At 55.7% G+C, this 21,263-nt stretch overlaps 1 protein-coding gene across 1 annotated transcript; it reads left to right on the plus strand.

The window, feature by feature from the left end:
* The first annotated feature begins 10,600 nt into the window (after positions 1 to 10,600).
* Positions 10,601 to 14,573, plus strand: LCN2 (lipocalin 2). Its single transcript, XM_032165241.2, has 7 exons — positions 10,601 to 10,811; positions 11,386 to 11,516; positions 12,758 to 12,837; positions 13,026 to 13,145; positions 13,303 to 13,404; positions 14,220 to 14,246; positions 14,431 to 14,573. Exons 1-6 carry the CDS (start codon positions 10,674 to 10,676, stop codon positions 14,237 to 14,239), a joined length of 591 nt encoding a protein of 196 aa, XP_032021132.1. The 5' UTR covers positions 10,601 to 10,673; the 3' UTR covers positions 14,240 to 14,246; positions 14,431 to 14,573.
* Positions 14,574 to 21,263: the final 6,690 nt, after the last annotated feature.

A 21,263-nucleotide genomic window follows, 5' to 3' on the forward strand; every position in this document is an offset into this window, starting at 1 on the left:
GGTGTTCCTTGCCCTCATTCCCGTAAACCCACAACCTTCCAGCTTGGGCATTAGGGCCATTGTGAACATGTTACAGTGCTGCAGAGATTTTGTTTATGGCCAGTTTTGGGGCCAGTTTATGGCCAGATTTTGGGTGGCCTGCTCCCAACAGCCAAGGAGAGCAGATCGCTTGAGGTCAGGAGTTTGAGACCAGCCTGGCCAACAGTGTGAAACGCTATCTCTACTAAAAATACAAAAAATTAGCCAGGCTTGGTGGCCGGTGCCTGTAACCCCAGCTACTCAGGAGGCTGAGGCAGGAGAATCGCTTGAACTCGGGAGGCGGAGGTTGCAGTGAGCCAAGATCGCACCACTGCACTCCAGCCTGGGCAACAAGAGCAAAATTCCATCTCAAAAAAAAATTAAATTAAAATAAATAAATAAATAGCTGGGCGCAATGGCTCATGTCTGTAATCCTAGCACTTTGGGAGGCCAAGGTGGGCAGATCATGAGGTCAGGAGTTCGAGACCAGCCTGGCCAACGTGGTGAAACCCCATCTATACTAAAAATACAAAAATTAGCCGGGTGTGGTGTCGGGCGCCTGTAATCCTAGCTACTCAGAAGGCTGAGGCAGGAGAATTACTTGAACCCGGGAGGCAGAGGTTGCAGTGAGCTGAGATCGCGCCACTGCTCTCCAGCCTGGGCAACAGGGCAAGACCCCATCTCAAAAAAATTTTTTAAAAGAATAAGTAAATAAAAAATCAAAGGAGAATTTCAAATAATTTCTGCAGATACTCAGCCCCCCAAGGAGGTGGAGCAAAACTCCCTACTTCTTAGGTGTGGGCTGTGTATAGGGACGTCCTTCAAAGAGTAGAGTATGGTAAGGGGGAGAAGGAGAAGAGTGACTGTCTGGTGGAGAGACCTGACCAACGTACCTCAGTCAGGTGATCAAGGCCAACATCCATGGTGATAAGTCACGTTGATGTCAGTACCCTTGAATAGGATGTGATGCAAAGATGGCATTTATTTTTATTTTTTTATTTTTTGAGACAGAGTCTCGCTCTGTCGCCCGCCCAGGCTGGAATGCAGTGGCGCGATCTTGGCTTACTGCAACCTCCGCCTCCTGGGTTCAAGCGATTCTCCTGCCTTGGCCTCCTGAGTAGCTGGGATTTCAGGCACATGCCACTATGCCTGGCTAATTTTTGTATTTTTAGTAGAGATGGGGTTTCATCATGTTGGCCAGGCTGGTCTCGAACTCCTGACCTCAGGTGATCCACCCACCTCTACCTCCGAAAGTGCTGAGATTACAGGCATGAGCCACCATGCCAAGCCTGGCATTTTATTTTTTTATTTTTATTGCCCAGACTGGAGTACAGCGGTGAGATCATGGCTCACTGCAGCCTCTATCTCTGGGGTTCAAGTGATTCTCCTGCCTCAGCCTCACGAGTAACTGGGACTACAGGTGCGTACCACTACGTCCGGCTAATTTTTTTTTTTTTAATTTTTAATTTTTTTTGTAGAGATGGGGTTTTGCCATGTTTCTCAGGCTGGTCTCAAACTCCTGGCTTCAAGCAATACTCCTGCCTTGGCCTCCCAAAGTGCTGGGATTACAGATGTGAGTCACAGCACTCAGCCTGGTGTTGTCATTATGGGAAGATTTGTTAACATCTGATTCAATTTCTGTTAACGGTCAGAGGATAACTCAGATGTTTTTTTTTCTTCTTGAATCTCTTTTGTAAGTTATAATTTTCTGGGAAATTTCTCATTTCCTTATTTATTGCATTCTTTCGTCATCTTTTTTTTTTTTTTTTTTTGAGATGGAGTCTCGCTCTGTCACCCAGGCTGGAGTGCAGTGGCACGATCTCAGCTCACTGCAAGCTCCACCTCCCGGATTCACGCCATTCTCCTGCCTCAGCCTCCCGAGTAGCTGGGACTACAGGCGCCTGCCACCACTCCTGGCTAATTTTTTGTATTTTTAGTAGAGACGGGGTTTCACCGTGTTAGCCAGGATGGTCTCGATCTCCTGACCTCGTGATCCGCCTGCCTTGGCCTCCCAAAGTGCTGGGATTACAGGCGTGAGCCACCACGCCCAGCTCATTATCTTTTTAATAGCTCTAGAACTCTCTAGTTCTGTTCCTTTTTTATTTCTACAGTTGTTTATTTGTGTCTTATATCCTTTTGTCATGAGAAATTTTTCCAAATTTCTATCCGATTAGTCTTTTCCAAGAGTCAACTTTTGGCTTTGATATTCCCATAAAATAGGAAGATCTTTCTGTCTTCTTGATTTCTTCTCCTGATTGTTTTCTTTCTTTCCTTCTTTTTAAACATATTTTATTTTATTATTTTTTGAGACAGGGTCTTGCTGTGTCACCCAGGCTGGAGTACAGTGGCACGATCTTGGCTCACAGCAACCTCCACCTCCTGGGTTCAAGCGATTCTCTTGCCTCAGCCTCCTGAGTAGCTAGGATTACAGGTGCGCACCATGACACCCGGCCAATTTTTGTATTTTTAGTAGAGACGGGGTTTCACCATGTTGGCCACGCTGGTCTTGGAACTTCTGATCTCAGGTGATCCGCCTGCCTCAGCCTCCCGAAGTGTTGGGATTGCAAGCGTGAGCCACCGTGCCCGGCCTCAGAGTCTGTTTCTTAATTGATCCTGTTGTCTGGTAGAAGGGGGTCTTCAAAGTTTCCAGACTCCTGTTCGGCCAGGATTGCTTTTGAATGGATCTTCCCCAAGGTTCGCTCAGGCCACAGGAAGACCAGACACCCCTGCCTGCCCTTGGGGAGTGGTAGACCTTGGACAGCCTCCTCTCCACTCACCAGCAAGAGCAGATCCAGCCCATCCCTTGCCTTTAGACTTTTCTTGGCAATAGTTGGACCCCAGTCCACAAGCTCCAAGGCTGGCAGTCAGCTCCTCTTCTACTGTGGTTCTCTGAAATGGCCCTCTTTGGGCAGGAGGCAGAGAAGCGGCTCTCTCCTAGTGCCTGCTCCTAGTAAGGATAATTAGAAGGAGAGAGACTCAGGTCAGGAAGGAAGGACCTTTGAGCCCTTTGCATAGGAGGCAAGGCCCTCTGGGTGGATTGTAATGCTCACAGCACATTTAGTAGCGGGGGACACATTGGGTGTGCACTTCGGAGCCTGTACATACCCTGAGCTACACAGGAAGGGGATGAGGCAGGGTGGGGGGAGGCAGGAAGAGGAGGAGACAGGCTGGGTGTGGTGGCTCATGCCTATAATCCCAGCACTTTGGGAGGTGGAGGAAGGAGGATCACTTGAGGTCAGGAGTTGGAGACCAGCCTGGCCAACATGGTGCAACACCCGTCTCTTCCAAAAACACAAAAATTAGCCGGGCGTGGTGGAACGCACCTGTAATCCCAGCTACTCAGGAAGGCTGAGGCACGAGAATTGCTTGAATCTGGGCGGAAGTTGCAGTGAGCTGAGATCATGCCATTGCACTCCAGCCTGGGCAACACAGCTAGACTCAGTCTCAAAAAAAAAAAAAAAAAAAAAAAGGAAGAGCAGGAGACGGTAGGAGAAGGGCCAGGCTCCCACCCCCCCAGCCCCAGCACCTGCCTGGGACACAGCTGAGCCCTGAAGCTCCTCAGCCCTGGGCTGGGGGCTCTCTGAGCAGCCCAGCTGCAGCTCTCTACACAGGCGGGGCTGCCCACGACCCGGGTCCCCTCCTGAAGGGAGTCCAAGTCCCTTTGTGAAGAGGTCTGTAGTGCAGGTGGCCCAGGACAAGAGGAATCTGGGGTGTGGGGAGAAGGGGTCTATGGGGTCAAGGAGACTATGCTGGCTGGAAAATGGTCCCCCAAAATATATCCATGTAAATGAATAATGTAAATGTAACTTTATGTAGAAAAAAAGTTTCAAAGTCTGGGCGTGGTGGCTCATACCTGTAATCCCAGCACTTTGTTTGGGAGGCTGAGGTGGGCAGATCACTTGAGGCCAGGAGTTCGAGACCAGCCTGGCCAACATGGTGAAAGTGCGTCTCTACTAAAAACACAGAAATTAGCCAAGCATGGTGGCACACACCTGTAGTCCCAGCTACTCGGGAGGCTGAGGTGGGAGAATCGCTTGAACCAGGAAGCGGAGATTGCAGTGAGGCAAGATCGCGCCGTTGCAGCCTAGCTGACGGCGAGACTCTGTCTCAAAAAAAAAAAAGTATTTGCAAATGATTAAGGATCTTATTCTTTATTATTATTTTTTAAATTTCATAATGGTTAATATCCTAATGCCTGTTCTTTTCTTGGTGCACATTTGTTACAGTACCTAATGCCTGATTTTTAAGGAGAATGAATGACGTACGTACATTACTCAAAGGCAAATGACACATAAGCTATTTTTTGGTGGTAGTGGTGGTGGTGTGGCCCAGATGTTTTTCCTTTCCTGAAGAGCAGCAATGTTCTCATTCCTTTTGGATTTTGTTTGTTTGTTTGTTTGAGACAGGGTCTCGCTCTGTCGCTCAGGCTGGAGTGCAGTGGTGTGATAACAGCTCATTGCAACTTTGTGGTAATTTGCTGTAGTAATTTGATGATTTGGGAAATTCTCAGCTTCTCTAGATTGCAGAAGATGCTAACAATAGGAAATTCACTGTTAAGAAAGCAAACTCTTGAGAGAAAGCCAAGGGTGTGGCCTGTGGAGTGGGGAAGAGGCGGCCAAGCCGGGGGCCCCAGAGGTATGAGAAGGAAGGGACCTGAATCAAGGGAACCCAGCAGTGTGGGATGAGGTAGTTCAGGACAGGGGACCCAAGAGTGTCAGGAGGAGGTGGGACCCAGCGGTGTGGGGAGGTGGCCGAGGACAGGGGGACCTCGGATTGTAGGCAGAACCTGGAGAACCATGAGACACTCCAGTTGGGGCAGACCCAGGCTGAGCTCCCAGGGAGGGGCGCTTGGGACTGCAGTGACCTGGGAGAGGCCAGTGCCCACCCAAGGCCTGAGGGAGTCTGGGTCCCGGGAAAGGCACCCAGACCTGTGCCCTGCGGCCTTGGGTCTGCCCGTCGTGGCAACGCAGAGGGCTCCCCCTCCTGACAGGTGATTCTGAGAGTCACAGGAGGGGGCAGGGAGTGGTCCTCTCTCTGGCCCAAGGTCTGGGGCACCAAGCTTTGTACCCAGAAACTTACACTTCCCCCCCAGACCTCTGACCTGGGCCCTCTGAGAATCGGGCTGAGAAGGACAGTGGCCAGGTGAAGGCCAAGGTCTCTGGGTGTTCTTGGCGTCTCCTGCTGTTCTGCCACTGGCACTGCCCTTCCTGCCCCTCACCCCACTCTGCACTGGTCCAAGTTGGCCTCTTCTTTTGAAGCTGGACACGCTCTCCCTTTGGAGCCAGACCTGGTCCTCACTGCCTGTCACAGCCTTGTTCATGTCCCCCTCCCCCGGAGGGGGAGGCTCAGCCACAGAACCCATCCCCTCAGCTGAAATAAACACGTGCTGCCAGGGAGGAGTGGGGCCCTGTCTGCGATCTCCCTCCACCACTGGGATGAAGCAGAGGGCGTAAGAGGCTGCAGCCCACTCCATCCTCAGCCCCCGCAGGGCACCAGAGGGGCCCCAGGCAGGAAGCTGTGCATTGTGCTTCTGGAGCTAGGGATGTCTTCAAGGACATTTGGTCTCATTTGACCCTTCCGGAACCTACTACCCTGCCCCCTGGGCTGGGCACGCTCCTGGCCTGTCCTGGCTTTCGGGAGAATCAGCTTTCAGGAGAGCCAGACTGGTCCTCTCACCCAGCCACCTCTGATGGTGCCAGCGGAGGCCCAGCCAAGGGCCTGGAGAGCAGGGAGCACGGGAGCATGTGGGGTAACGCAGGGGTGGCCGCCGTGGAGATGCCCCTTTCCTGGGGTGCTGGGGGCTGCAGTCCAGGCAGGAGGGGTGCAGAGCTGGGAGGAGCATTGGTCTTGAGCAGCACCAGGGCCATGTGGGACAGAGGCCTATGACAGAGGGACTTCGGCCCAGCTCCACGGGAGGCTGGCATCCACCACTATCTGCCGCTGCCTGTGTCCACCCTAGACCCTGCTTAGAGCCTTGACATCCACTCCGCTGCCACCTATGATCATTGTGGGCCCTCTCACCCGCATGGGAGTCCAGGCTGTGGAGTAAAAGGCAGAGCACCCATCTAAGCAGCATGCCTGGGCCAGGCACCTAGGGATGGAACCAGCAAGGGCCCTGGGCCCAGACCTCAAGCAGCAGGGCCTGCTTCCCCATGTCTGGCAGACCCCAGGGGTTCATCAGAGGGAGGAATCCAGTGGGTGTACTTGGGGGAGGGTTGGGAGGGGATTTTCACAGGCGGGCAGGGTCCCTGTCAGGTAGAAGGGGCAGGAGGGCCTCAAGGCCCCTTGGTGAGCCTTGGCATGAGAGAGGATGGGGGTTGGAAAACTGTTTCTGGAAAGAGGAGACTCAGCCCAAGGCCCTGGCAGGGCAAGCTCCTCACACTAAACAGCCCCTCCCGTTCCTGGGTGTTTGAGAGTCGGGTGCCCAGCCTGGACCTGCCGTGACCGAGGAGGGCTGATCTGCAGACACCAAGACTTCCTGCGTCCGTGACTGGGCCTCCTGGGGGCATCTTGACTGTAGACTCCTTCCAGGTGTGCTACCTGGCTCCTAGAAGCCCAGCCAGTCACCTCCTGCCCAGCCTTCAAACACGTCAGAGGGCTAACCATTCATGGCCACGTTGAACACTACTCACAAGATCCGGAAACCAGAACGGGGTGTCAGATTGGATTCCTGAGATGCAAGGACTGCCAGGAAGCGTCTTGCTGCCTTCATGCATGGATGAGACCTGGGCCTCTCCGTGGGAGGACAGGCTGCTGCAGTCTCCAGGGAGCACCCACTCTTGGGCATGGAGAGTGGGGACAGCTGCCTGCCAGAGACTGCGGGAGGGTCGGGAGCAGCCGGAGTACTTCTGGTCTCTGGCCACAGGAAACCCAGGCAGGGACCTGTCTTTAAGCTCCTGCTGTTGCTAAACCGACCTGCACAGCAGAACTTGGGAGCCCGGCCCAGCTCCTCTCAGGAGAGGCTTGGCCCCAATGCTTCTGTGTGGCTCATTGAGGGCTCACTAGAGGCACCTGCAGCTCCTTGAGAGAAGGCAGGACCAGTCCAGGGGCCACGGTGGAAACCATAGGAAGGGCCGAGGGGAGGCGGGTGGGTGCCTGGCATGCCATGCATGGTGCCACATGTGTTGTGGAGATTGTCCCAAGAGCCCCGGGGCCCAGGGACTGCCCCAAGCGCTGAGCAGTGTGAACCCTTGTGTACCCTCATTGGCCAGGACCCAATGAATGGGGCCCAGTGGGAAGGGGGCGGGTGAGGAATGGGGCTCCAGTGTCCTGTCGACCCTGGAGCCCTTGGAGTCAGTCAAATCTGAATAGGAGGTCTACACCACGGTCCTTACCCAGCCTTCCTAGTGCTGAGTCCTGAAGCTTGTGTGGTGGGTGTGTGTAGAGCTGACCTCCTTCCTGCAGTCCTGCTGGACCCTGAAGAAAGCCAAGGCCAGTGGGTAGGAGACAGGTCTGGAGCTGGTGCAGAGAGAGGAATGAGCCCTACATGGGTTTGATCAGAAACTCAGCCTTGTGTAGGGACACCCTGGGGCCCGGTGCTGTCCGTGCACGACCTCACAGAAGCGCAGAGCCGCTCTCTTCGGAGGAGCGCCTGATTTGGGTGGGAGCTAGGCAGAGATCTGCATGCATGTGGAAGAGCCAGGCTTCAAGACGGCCTGGGGGACCCCCGAGCGGGGTCATCTCCCCTTCTGCACCTGGCTCTGGTGTCTTTCCGCTGTGGACCCAGTGCCCTGCTCACCCACCACATTCATACCTGGAGTCCTGGGTCCTCAGAGATCCATGACGCTGCCCCACCCCCGACTTCAAATTCTCTGGGGCTCCACCCACTGGCCTCAGCTACATGAAGCAGTCACTATAGACTAGAGGGTACTTTTTAGAGTCAGGTCACTCTATCGTCCAGGCTGGAGTGCAGTGGCACAATCATAGCTCACTGCAGCCTCGGCCTCCTGGGCCCAAGTGATCCTCCCACCTCAGCCTCCCCGAGGATACGTGTTTTTTTGTTTTTGTTTTTTGTTTTAGACAGGGTCTCACTCTGTCGCCCAGGCTGGAGTGCAGTGGTGCGATCTTGGCTCACTGCAGCCTCCACCTCCCGGGTTCAAGCCATTCTCCTGCCTCAGCCTCCTGAGTAGTTGGGATCATAGGCGTGCATCACCCCACCTGGCTAATTTTTGTATTTTTAGTAGAGACAGCGTTTTGCTATGTTGGCCAGGCTGGTCCCTGAGGATACATTTTTTTTTTCCCCAAGATGGAGTCTCCCTCTGTCGCCCAGGCTGGAGTGCAATGGTGCAATCTTGGCCCACTGCAACCTCCACCTCCCAGGTTCAAGCAATTCTTCTGCCTCAGCTTCCCGAGTAGCTGGGATTACAGGCATGTGCCACCATGCCCAACTAATTTTTGTATTTTTACTAGAGACAGGGTTTCACCGTGTTGGTCAGGCTCATCTTGAACACCTGACCTCAGGTTATCCACCCGCCTCAGTCTCCCAAAGTGCTGGGATTACAGGCGTGAGCCACTGCGCCCAGCCGAGGATACTTTTTTTTTTTTTTAGACAAAATCTCTCTCTGTTCCAGGCTAAAGTGCAAAGGCGTGATCTCGGCTCACTGCAACCTCCACCTCCCAGGTTCATGCTATTCTCCTGCCTCAGCCTCCTGAGTAGCTGGGATTACAGGCGCCTGCCACCATGCCCTGCTAATTTTTGTATTTTTAGTAGAGACAGGGTTTCGCCATGTTGGCCGGACTGGTCTCGAACTCCTGACCTCGTGATCCACCCGCCTCGGCCTCCCAAAGTGCTGGGATTACAGGTGTGAGCCACCGCACCCGGCCTGGCCGAGGATACTTTTTTTTTTTTTTTGAGATGGAGTCTCGCTGTCGCCCAGGCTGGAGTGCAGTGGCGCGTTCTCGGCTCACTGCAGGCTCCGCCCCCCCAGGGTTCACGCCATTCTCCTGCCTCAGCCTCCTGAGTAGCTGGGACTACAGGCGCCCGCCACCTCGCCCGGCTATTTTTTTGTATTTTTAGTAGAGACGGGGTCTCACTGTGTTAGCCAGGATGGTCTCGATCTCCTGACCTCGTGATCTGCCCGCCTCGGCCTCCCGAAGTGCTGGGATTACAGGCGTGAGCCACCACGCCCGGCTGGCCGAGGATGCTTTTTAAGGTCAAAGACAGTAGCAGAGGTGGAGTTCCTGGGAACAGGGTCATGAGGGGAAGAGGGGGTTCGGAGGGAGGGAGTAGCCACTGGCTACCTCTAGAGAGGGAAGGCTTTGGTGCAACATCGTTCCCTTGCAGTTTTGCTCATCTTTGCTTCCTGCCCTTTCATCATCCAATCGGGCAGGCAGGACAGGGCCTGAGGGGGCAGGGATCAAGTGGGGGCCTCTCTAGACTAACCCCAGCTCAGGACTCCCAGAGCCCCTTCCCTGAGGCCCTGCTGCCCCCGAGCCCAGATTGGGGATCCCAAGCAGCACATAGGCAGAGCCAGTGAGGTCCCCGTTAGTCCCATTGAAAGCTCTAAAACCAGCGAACCCTCAGTCCAGCCTCAGGTCAGGCATCCAGGACGGCCTCAGCCCTCGTGGGTGACCCACCTCTGTGGACACTGCGCAGGGCCTATGATCCATCACTGCCTCCCAAGGATGCCAGCCAGGCCCCCGTTGAGATAATTGCTTCCCTGCTGGACAAGGCTGGGACCAGCCATCTCAGTGACAGTTCCGGAACCTCTGGCCTGGGCTGCTGGGTTCAATGGACAAAGGCTGTGACTAGAGTCAGGGGAATGGTCTCAGTGACCTCAAGGATAAGGCCAGATCCTTGCACTCTCAGTGACCCCAAGCAACAGGTATCCAGAGGAGCAGTGTGGCGCCTTCACGCCCCCACCCATCAGTCCAACTCACCCAGGACAGGGACTATAGCCTCAGCACTCAACCCATGTGCCCTGCGTGGGGTCTCCTCCCACTGCACTCACAGGAGAGACAGGGTCCCTCAGGGGTCCGCTGTGGTCCCCTCCTGCAAATGGGGCAAGGAGAGGAGCAAGGAGCTGTCTCAAGGCCTCTGGAGCACATGCAGGTACTGGCCTGGGGCTCCTGGGAGGGCCATGATTCTGGGCTCCATGAGTTCAGAGCAGATGCCTTGTTTTTCCTTGTCCACTGTCAGCCACCCCACCCTTCCCTGGCCCTTAAAAGAACCAGGAAACAGCACATGATCTGTGGGAAGGAGGTATTCATTCTTTCCTTTCTGTGGGGATGGGGAGGGGACCACAGGGCACATACCCCACCCGGGGATCCAGCTGAGCAGGGGGGTCAGAGATGACAGCTCTTCCGGCTCACAGGCCACCGGCCCACATACAGGGCAATCAGAAGAAGGGAATGGCACAAGGAGGGCACAGAGGGAGTCATTGTCCCTGCCAGAGGTGCAGCACTCCGGGAATGTCCCTAACTCTCCCCGTCCCTCTGTCTTGCCCAATCCTGACCAGGTGCAGAAATCTTGCCAAGTGTTTCCGCAGGAGTTGCTGGCAATTGCCTCACCTTCCTGGTCTTGGCAAAGAATGAATCAGCCCACCCTAGATCCCATAAATAGGGCCACCCACGTGAGCCTCTCACTCGCCACCTCCTCTTCCACCCCTGCCAGGCCCAGCAGCCACCACAGCGCCTGCTTCCTCAGCCCTGAAATCATGCCCCTAGGTCTCCTGTGGCTGGGCCTAGCCCTGTTGGGGGCTCTGCATGCCCAGGCCCAGGACTCCACCTCAGACCTGATCCCGGCCCCACCTCTGAGCAAGGTCCCTCTGCAGCAGAACTTCCAGGACAACCAGGTAAGGGGCCAAGAAGTGCACCTGCAGGCAGGGCCCGGGGAATAGTGGGAGCAGAGGGGAGGAGAGGTGAAGAGACTCAGGAAGAACGTTGGGCAGGACTGTAGGAGTCCAGGGTCCAGGTTTCAGCTCACTCTGTGCCACCAGTGTCCCCTGATGGAAACCATGACCCTTCCCCCCATCCCCACCCCATCTCAGCCTGAACAGACTCCCCCAGGTCCACATCCCCTTCCTCATAACCCCCATTGTCCAAGGAACATGGGAACACTTTTAGTCCCCCTGCACAGATGAGGAAACTGAGGCTCAGAAAGGCCCACCAGCCACGTGCCTCCTCCAGTGAGAAGGTCACCCTCTTCCCTGCCAGACTCAGCACCGCCTCTTCCCCCAGGCCTCCCTTCTAGACTGATGGCCTCCTGCTCCTGCCCCTTCACCAGTGCAGGCCCAGCCTGGGCCCTGCTGCCCAGCTAGAGGGGCTCATGGTTCCAGGCTGGGCTGCCCAGAGGTGCCACAGGGACAGAGCTGGAGGGGTGGCTCCTAGGGCCATTCCTGGGCTGTGCCTCTCATCAGTCCCCTGCAGTTCCAGGGGAAGTGGTATGTGGTAGGCCTGGCAGGGAATGCAATTCGCAGAGAAGACAAAGACCCGATGTATGCCACCATCTATGAGCTGAAAGAAGACAAGAGCTACAACGTCACCTCCATCCTGTTCAGGTGAGGGCTGACATCTCCTGAGGGTGTGAGAGTCAGACTGATATCATAGGCAAGGGATGGCCAGGCCAAAGCTGAGGGATCCTGTCGTTCACCTCACTGTTCTGCCCGGAATTCATCTGTGTTCATCCTTCCTCTGTTCCTTAGAGCAACGTTTATAGCGCATTTCTGTGCAGACACACAGACAGGGTGGGGATGGACACGCACAGTCATTAGAAAACAAGATGGAGAGAGGAGGGTTGCCCCAGAGCGGGAGGAGGGGACACTGGATCCAGCCTGGAACCCCACCCAGTGCCTTCATGGAAGTGGCCTTAAAAGAGCCAAACTGCTTCAAAAGGAAGTGTGGGGTGTTCCCAGCAGGGGCTGGAGTCAGAGCCCCCCCTTCAGGAAGGAGCAAGCCGTCGCAGGGTCACCCTGAGCAGAGCTGCTGAACAGCCTGGAGGGACAGGCGGCCACGCTAGCATCTAGCACGGTCTTCAGGCCTCGCCCCAGCGGATCTGCTGCGGAGTGGCTTAGAGCAGGGCCCCTGGGCTGCAGGGTGGGGAGACTTGGTGGGGTGCAGCCTGGGAGGTCGGGAGACCAGCGAAAGCGAAGCGGGGCCGTCACTGGTGTGAGAGAACAGGCGCAGGGTGAAGGGGCAGGGAGCCAGGGATCAGCCGCCCCCAGTGGGTTTCTGACTCTGGCAGCTGAGTGGATTGGGATTAGGGCATTTGTGGAGCAAGGAGCAGAATACAGACAGGTTGGGGAGCTCAGCCCTGGGGTGCCAGGGGATGGGAAGTGGGAGGACTCAAGGATGAGGTCAGGTTTGACCCGAGAGCTAGGGGAACAGTTGGCATGGAGCAGACTGGAAGTACAGAGGTGGATCCCCGGGAGAGGGTATAGGAAGGGAAGCAGCAAGCTGAGCGCAGGGGAGAAATGTGGGGTTGCTGTGGGTAGGGGGAAAGCCACCCAGGGAGGCAGCCAAAGCAAAGAAGGACATCGGGTGCTGGAGGGTCTGAGCGGGGTCCAGGGGCCCCAGGCAGCAGACCAGGAGGGACAGCCTGGGGTCGGCTCAGGGACAAGGCCCAGGCCCATCTTGGCTGGGTGGGGTAGGGCCCCTCCAGGTAGTGGGGGATGAGCCGTCACGGGTTAGGCCTGACTGAGAGCATCAGAACCCTACTGCTGCCCTGGCCCCACCTTGTCCAGCACAGAAGGCCCAAGCCTGGGTTGTCTCCCCTCTCACCCACCCATCTCTCCCTCCCAAGGAAAAAGAAGTGTGACTACTGGATCAGGACTTTTGTTCCAGGTTCCCAGCCCGGCGAGTTCACACTGGGCAACGCTAAGAGTGAGTCCTGAGTGAGGTGGGGCACTGAGTTGGGGCTCCGGGGGGCTGGGTAGGGGCACAGACCTTCCTGCCCCTCCACACAGATGTGTTGTATGGGGAGAAGCCCATGCTGATGGGCTGGGGAGGGAGGGGACAGCTCCCTCCTCCCATCCAGGGCAGGGCTGACCCCTCACCGTCCACGCCTGCAGGTTACCCTGGATTAACGAGTTACCTCGTCCGAGTGGTGAGCACCAACTACAACCAGTATGCCATGGTGTTCTTCAAGAAAGTTTCTCAAAACACGGAGTACTTCAAGATCACCCTCTACGGTGGGTCCTCTCCCATCCCCTAGGGGACTGGCTCCTGATCACACTTAGCGGGAGGGGAGGCCGGTCTCCCATGAGGAAGGGATCTGAGGCCTCATCCACTCATTCAACAATATTTATGTGGTGTCTGCCGGCCATTCACTGGCCATCTTGGTCACAGGGAGAACCAAGGAGCTGACTTCGGAACTAAAGGAGAACTTCAGCCGCTTCTCCAAATCTCTGGGCCTCCCTGAAAACCACATCGTCTTCCCTGTCCCAATCGGTAATGGCCAGTCTGGATGAGGGGACGGGGACATGGGGACTGTTCAGGCGGGATGCTTCCCTACCAGGGTTCAGGGAGAGGAGAGACTCCGTCCTCAGCTTCAGTCACTGGAGCAGTGGACGGTCCAGGAGCTCCTTGGAAGCCACTCTGGGCCCAGGAAGACTGTGCCCCACCCCAGGGTCTACGGGACTCCCAGGGACCTGGGCCGCAAGTGCTCTTTCCTGGCAGTTTAGCCGGGGTCTGCCCAGACGAGGATTCCAGACCCAGGCCCGAGTATCCATTTCTCAGTTTCACTGGCCTGACACCTCTGGCCACCCTCCCAGGCCCCCTTGTTCTGGGCCATCTCCCCCCACCCTCCCAGGCCTCATCACCCTGGGTTTTGCTGTCCTGGCTGTCCTCTCTCCCCTGGGGACTTGCTCACCACTGACTTGGGAGCTGTCCTTGACTCCAGGGAGCCTGGCTTGGGCAGGAGGCTCCAGCCACACCATTCAGAGAGCCACTGGCCTCCCCCAGGCTGAGAGGCTGCCTGGACTGGTAAACAGGCAGGAGACCTGGGTGCCCGAGGAGCCTGGGAGCTGGGCCTCACTCAGGGCAGCCCCTCCCCAGGACTTTCTCCCACATCCCCTGCCCTGCCATCCGCCCCTCTCTTGCCCCATCTCTGAAAGGAACCCCCACATCTTCTGCAGCTGGGCCAGGTGGGGCAGGGGCTGCCCAGGGGCAGTGCAGAGGACCTGGCAGTCAGGGATCACACACACACACTCATACACGCACGCACACACACAGCTGCCTGTTCTGACGGACTTTCTCCCCAACAGACCAGTGTATCGACGGCTGAGTGCACAGTGAGTGTGGCTGGGAGACTGCGAGGGGGCTTGTGGGAGGCCAGGGTGCAGTGAGCTGGGGGTCTTGGGCCTGCCTTTGCTCTTCCCCCTGCTCCCCAGCACTGCTGCTGTCTTTATTCTGCTGTCCCCGTCTCGGGTGCCTCCCATTTCCCTGCCCATCACCCTCATATCCACCTCTGTCCAGGGTGCCACCAGCTGCCGCACCAGCCCGAACACCATTGAGGGAGCTGGGAGACCCTCCCCACAGTGCCACCCACCCAGCTGCTCCCCAGGCCACCCCGCTGATGGAGCCCCACCTTGTCTGCTAAATAAACATGTGCCCCCAGGCCTCTGAGTCTACACTCTTTGACCCCTGGGCCTTCAAGGAAGGGAAGGGGTGGGGGAGCTCCCACTGGCGTCACTCTCAGGGTCTGCACCCCCAGAATGGAGCCCAGCGAACCCAGCCTGGGTGTTAGGGCTGCAGAGTGAAGACACAAGCCCCCAGTCATCACCAGCAGCTTTGTGGCTGACTGCCCTGAGTCCTTCCCATGTGGTGTAACACTGTACTCCCTCCTGCTGTGACATGGAGCCCAGCCCCAGAGCAGCAGCAGTTCTCACATTCCCCTGCCCAGGAGGGTGCCCAGTCCATCGCAGACACGGTGGGCCACACCCCATCAGAGTGTGACAGGGGTATGCACAGCTGGAGGCCGTTCCAGGCAGAGGATCGGCTCGGCGGGGGTGGTCCCCTGCCCCTCTGCCAGCCCACTGTGGGCCCCGTGGGTGAGGGGCCATGTCCATGCTAACGCCGTTTCAGAGCGCGCTGCCCCTTACCCCACACCTCCCCGCCTGATGACATCCAGGCCACCTTGGGGTGCATTCTGATGCCAGGGGCAGTGCCAGGGGGAAGTGAGGAGGGGCTGTGCCACCAAGAATCCAATTCCCCAGGACTCAGAGGGCTCCAGGCCTGCACTCATCACTTGGCTGCCTGTGTCAGGCCTGACAAGCCCCTGGTCCCCCACTGGCCGCAGAGGCAACCTCTCCAGGTCCGCGTCACGCACAGGCACTCCCTCCCCAGGCCCTTCTCCATCTGCAAAGTCAGAGGCCAGAGTGGGTGGGGTTCTGAGGAAACACCATGGACAGACACACCACCCCGTTCACCCTCGGCTGCGCCAAGGAGAGATGCTGCCACTGTGAACCGGCTCCAGCCTCGGACCCCAAGGAGCAGGAGAGGCCTGAGACCCAGGCCCACCAAATGCTGCCAAAGCCTCGGAAGTCTGGTCCAGACTCCTGGAAGAGGCCAGCTTGGTGCAGCCTGGGCTTTGAGAGAGGGATGGGACTGTTCCCAAGCCCAGAGAGGCTCTAGGCTGAGAAAGGCACCCAGGGACTGCTAGCTGGCCGAGGGGGTGGAAAGTGCACCCAGCACGCCTGGCCCTTGGGCTCCAAGTGGGGCAGCAGATCCAGCTTCCTAGCTTGGCCCAAGCAAGGCAGCTTCCTGTCACTCCCTGGGCCTGCTAAGCCTTTGAGGATCAAATCCTAGGGCCTAGAATGGCTTTGTGTTTCCTTCCAGGTCGCCATAGGTTTGAGTTTCTTATTGCCACTATTGAAAGAGGCAGGATAGCCAGGCGCAGTGGTTCACGCCTGTAATCCCAGCACTTTGGGAAGCCGAGGCAGGCGGATCACCAGGTCAGGATATCGAGACCAGCCTGGCCAACATGGTGAAACCCCGTCTCTACTAAAAATACAAAAAAAAATTGTTCAGCGTCGCAGCGTGCGCCTGTAGTCCCAGCTGCTCAGGAGGCTGAGGCAGGAGAATCGCTTGAACCCTGGAGGCAGAGGTTGCAGTGAGCTGAGATTGCACCACTGCACTCCAGCCTGGGCAACAGAGAGAGCAAGACTCCATCTCAAATAAAAAAGAAAAAGAAAAAAGTGAAAAGTGGCAGGAGGAGGCAGACAAATATCTTGACAGGTAGGGGCAAGTCCCCAGTGAAACCCCACCTCCAAGCCAAAGACAGTTTAAAGCCTGAAAGCCGCGCTACAACTCAAATCCATGGACCAGATTTGGCACACTTTCCTCTGATTGATCCTCACCCTTCACCTATTTTACATATACCTCCCCATTCGTAATTGTTGTTGTTTTTTTTTGTTTTTTGACATGGAGTCTTGCACTGTCACCCGGGCTGGAGTGAAGTAGCATGATCTTGGCTCACTGCAACCTCCACTTCCTGGGTTCAAGAGATTCTCCTGCCTCAGCCTCCCAAGCAGCTGGGATTACATGTGCCCATCACCATGCCCAGCTAATTTTTTTTTTTTTTGTACTTTTAGTAGAGACGGGGTTTTACCATGTTGGCCAGGCTGGTCTCAAACTCCTGACCTCGTGATTTGCCCGCCTTGGCATCCCAAAGTACCTAATTGGTTTTTTACACTGTCACGCCCACCTTTGAGTGGTGCCTTTGTTTTAGCCTTTTTTTGGCATACTCACAAGCCAATCAGCATGCACTCCCCATTCTGAGTCCAGAAAAGCCCACTGAAAAAGACCCAGCCAGAAAAGACCCAGCCACACTGAGGGAGAGACTGCCCAATTTGGGGTGCGGGACCACCCTCACATCCCCTCTTTGCTGAGAGCTGTTCCATCACTCAACAAAATTATTCTCTATCCTCCTCATCCTTTGATTGTCAGCGTATCCTCATTCTTCTTGGACTCCAGACAAGAGCTTGGGACCCACCAAGTGAGGGTACAAAGAAAGCTGTAACAGTGATAGGGTCGAGCCAGCTCTGGAGCCACAGGCCAGAGTGGGTAACAGGGCTGACATCATGCCTGGGCAGGGGTGTCACTGGCTGGGGTTCTCCGGTTGGCAGAATGACCAAGAAAAATCCTGTGTCACTATCACAAATCACCAGAAACTGTGGGTTTAAAACAAGACCTATATATTCGCTTTCAGTTCTGGAGGTCAGAAGTTTGAAATCAGTTTCACTGGGCAGCAATGAGTGTCCACAGAGCTGTGCTCCCTCTAGAGGCTCTCAGGGAAGCTGCTCCCTGCCTTTCCCAGCTTCTCATGCTATCTTCCTTGCACCCCTTAGCCTGTGGCTCCTTCCTCCTTCAAAGGCAGTGGAGCATCAGCAAATCTCTTTCTCTGCTGAGGCCTCACTCTCAGCCAAGGAGGGCAGGCTGGGCTGGGCACCATGGCTCACATCTGTAATCTGAGCATGTGGGGAGGCTGAGGTGGGAAGATCACTTGAGTCCAGGAGTTTGAGACCAGCCTGGGCAAGATGGTGAAACCCTGTCTCTACAAAATTGAAAATGTTAGCCAGGCGTGGTGGTAGTATGCCTGTAGTCTCAGCTAATCCGGAAGCTGAGGTGGGAGGATCACTTGAGCCCAGGAATTTGAGACCAGCCTGGGCAAAATGGTGAAACCCTCTCTCTACAAAAATAAAAATATTAGCTGGGTGTGGTGGTGCACCTGTAGTCTCAGCTAATCCAGAGGCTGAGGTGGGGAGTTTGAGGCTGCAGTGAACTATGATTGTGCAACTGCACTACGGCCTGGGCCACACAGTAAGACCCTGTCCCTAAAAAAAAAAAAAAAAATTAAATTTTAAAAAGGAGATGAGCCTGACCTGGATGAGAGGCTGTTCCCCAAAATTCTTTGGGTGCTGGTTCAGTGTCCTTCTTGCTCTCGCTCAATCTAGTTCAGGGAGGAGAAGACAGGGCTGACCATGTGCAAGTCGGTGGAGACCCTCACAGCAGGCTTCAGACTCCACCATGCCCCTGCCTTCCTCAGGTAGAACAGTGAGGGTGGCTTCTGGGACAAGAGAGGATTCCACCCCATTGTCACTGTCTGGGATACATGCTTGGGCCTGACCCAGCATTGAGGATGGCCTGCCCACAGGGACAGCCAGTGTGAGACCAGGTCCAGGCTGCTGCAGCCATGAGGCCTCCATGCACTACAGCCACTGGCATCCCAGTAGGTGGGCCCCTCTGCCTAGAACTCGGGCCTGATTCTCAGCTGGACCCCTGGGCAAGATCATAGCTCTGGGTCCAACCCAGGGGTGACACTTGCCGGCTGGGTGACTGTGGGCAAGCCGCCCTCTCCTAGCTGGGAAGTAGAATGTGGGATGACAGCAGCTGGGCTGATTATCATGAAGCCTTTCTTGATGAGCAGTCCATGAAGCACTCTGCCCACGGCCCTCCATCCTCCACTGCAGCACCCACAGGCGGGGGCAACAAACCTTTCCTTTACTGGAGAATGTGACACACAGTCCTGGGTGGGTTTGAGGTGAGCTTGAACTAAGGGCAGCCTCACCTCTGTCCTGCCCCTGTCCCAGTTAAGGGGCTCTCCCTAAAATGAACTATTCCTACTTCTCTTTATTAAAAAAAAATTAAATCTAGCCAGGAATGGTGGTTTACACCTGTAACCCCAGCACTTTGGGAGGCCAAGGCGGGTGGATCACCTGAGGTCAGGAGTTCGAGACAAGCCTGGCCAATATGGTGAAACTAAAAATACAAAAATTAGCCGGGCATGGTGGCATACACCTGTAATCCCAGCTACTCGGGAGGCTGAGGCAGGAGAATTACTTGAACCCAGGAGGCAGAGGTTGCAGTGAGCCAAGATTGCACCACTGCACTCCAGCCTGGGTGACAGAGTGAGACTGTCTCAAAAAAAAAAAAAAATTAAATTTTTATTTAATTTTTTTTCTCTTTGGCTTCTCAAAGTTCAACTTAAAAAGTTAGCTCCAGGGGCCAGGCGCAGTGGCTCATACCTATAATCTCAGCACTTTGGGAGGCCAAGGTGGGCGGATCACGAGGTCAAGAGATCGAGACCATTCTGACAAACATTGTGAAACCCCGTCTCTACTAAAAATACAAAAATTAGCTGAGCATGGTGGCGCGTGCCTGTAGTCCCAGCTACTCGGGAGGCTGAGGCAGGAGAATCGCTTGAACCCAGGATGTGGAGGTTGCAGTCAGCCAAGATCGCACCATTGCACTCCAGCCTGGCGACAGTGCGAGCCTCCGTCTCAAAAAAAAAAAAAAAAGAGGTAGGTCCAGGCCGGGCATGGTGGCTGGCTCACACCTGTAATCCCAGCATTTTCGGAAGCCAAGGCAGGTGGATCACCTGAAGTCAGGAGTTTGAGACCAGCTGGGGCAACATGGTGAAACCCCATCTCTACTAAAAATAAAAAAAATTAGCCGGGTGTGGTGGCATGCACCCGTAATCCCAGCTACTCAGGAGGCCAAGGCACAAGAATTGCTTGAACCCGGGAAGGAGAGGTTGCAGTGAGCTGAGATCATGCCACTGCACTCCAGCCTGGGCAACAGAGCGAGACTCTGTCTCAAAACAAACAAACAAACAAACAAACAAAGGTAGATCTGCTCCAGGCCAAACTTTTTATTTATTTATTTATTTTTTGAGACGGAGTTTCACTCTGTTGTCCAGGCTGGAGTGCAGTGGTGCAATCTCAGCTCACTGCAACCTCTGCCTCCCAGGTTCAAGTGATTCTCCCGCCTCAGCCCCCTGAGTAGCTGGGATTACAGGCGCACACCACCACACCCGGCTTATTTTTGTATTTTTAGTAGAGACGGGTTTTCACCATGTTGGTCAGGCTGGTCTCAAACTCCTGACCTCGTGATCTGCCCGCCTGAGCCTCCCAAAGTGCTGAGATTATAGGCATGAGCCACCGCGCCCGGCCTCACATTTAATTTTTTTTATTTTTATTTTTTGAGATGAAGTCTCACTCTGTCACTCAGGCTGTAGTGCAAGGGCACAATCTCTGCTCACTGCAACTTCTGCCTCCCAGTTCAAGTGATTCTCCTGCCTCAGCCTCCCGAGTAGCTGGGACTACAGGCATGTACCACCACACCTGGCTAATTAAACATTTTATTTTTAATTAATTAATTAATTTATTATTATTATTTTTAAAGACAGGGTCTCACTCTTGCCCAGGCTGTAGTGCAGTGGTGCAGTCATAGCTCACTACAGCCTCGAACTCCTGGGCCCAAGTGATCCTCCTGCCTTAGCCTCCCAAGCAGCTGCGACTAAGGTGCATGCCACCAGGTCTAGCTAGTTTTTTTTGTACTTTCTGTAGAGACGGGGGTGGGGGGAGCTGAGTGGGCCGGGGTGGGAGTGGGGTGTCTCACTATTTTTCCCAGGCTGGTCTCCAACTCCTAGGCTCAAGCAATCCTCCCACCTCGGCCTCCCGTAGCGCTGGGATTACAGGTGGGAGCCACCCCTCCTAGCTAATGTTCCTGTTTCTCTTGTCTAGAGCTGGAGTCCAGCCTGATTCCCACCCACAGGTTGTAACCAATGAGCCCTAAGAGAAGCGCTGAAGACCAGGAAGGGCCAGATCCAGGGGTAGGGGTGTTGGGTCCTCTTCAATGGGGTGCAGGCAGAGAGGCGAGGAGGAAGGAGACCCTTCGTGACTCTCAGCGAGGCTGTGAAGAGGTATATCCGGAAGCCACAAGAGGTGTGGAAACCCCGTTTCCAAGGCTGGGCCCAGTAGCTCGTGCCTGTAATCCCAGCATTTTGGGAGGCTGAGGCGGGTGGATGGCTCGAGCTCAGGAGTTCGAGAGCAGCTTGGGCAACATGGCGAAACCTCCCGTCTCCAAAAAATACAATAGCCAGCCTGTAGTCCCAGCTACTCTGGAGGCTGAAGTGGGAGGATCGCTTCAGGCTGGGAGGCGGAGGTTGCAGTGGGCCGAGATCACCCCACTGCATTCCAGCCTGGAAGACAGGGCCAGACCCTAATCTCAAAAAATATCAAGGAAATCCCGTTTTCGATTTCGCCCACGCGGAGGGGCCGAAGCAGCAGATGGGCTTGGACGGTCTCCCGCCCCTCCTCCTGGACCTCCCTACTTCTGGGCTTTTCCAGGGGCAGCCCCGTGGCGGCCCCGCCCAGCGCCCGGGAGAGGGCCGAGGCCGGCGGCGGAATGGGCGGAGTTCGACTGTGAGGGAGGTGGAGACGGGAGTCCGGCGGTGGGGGCGGAGTCTGGAGGTGGGGCGGGGCCAGAACGGGACGGGGGCGGAGTTCCGGCTGGGGGCGGGGCGG

Source organism: Hylobates moloch, unplaced genomic scaffold, assembly GCF_009828535.3.
Source record: "Hylobates moloch isolate HMO894 unplaced genomic scaffold, HMol_V3 SCAFFOLD_10, whole genome shotgun sequence".
Taxonomy (NCBI): domain Eukaryota; kingdom Metazoa; phylum Chordata; class Mammalia; order Primates; family Hylobatidae; genus Hylobates; species Hylobates moloch.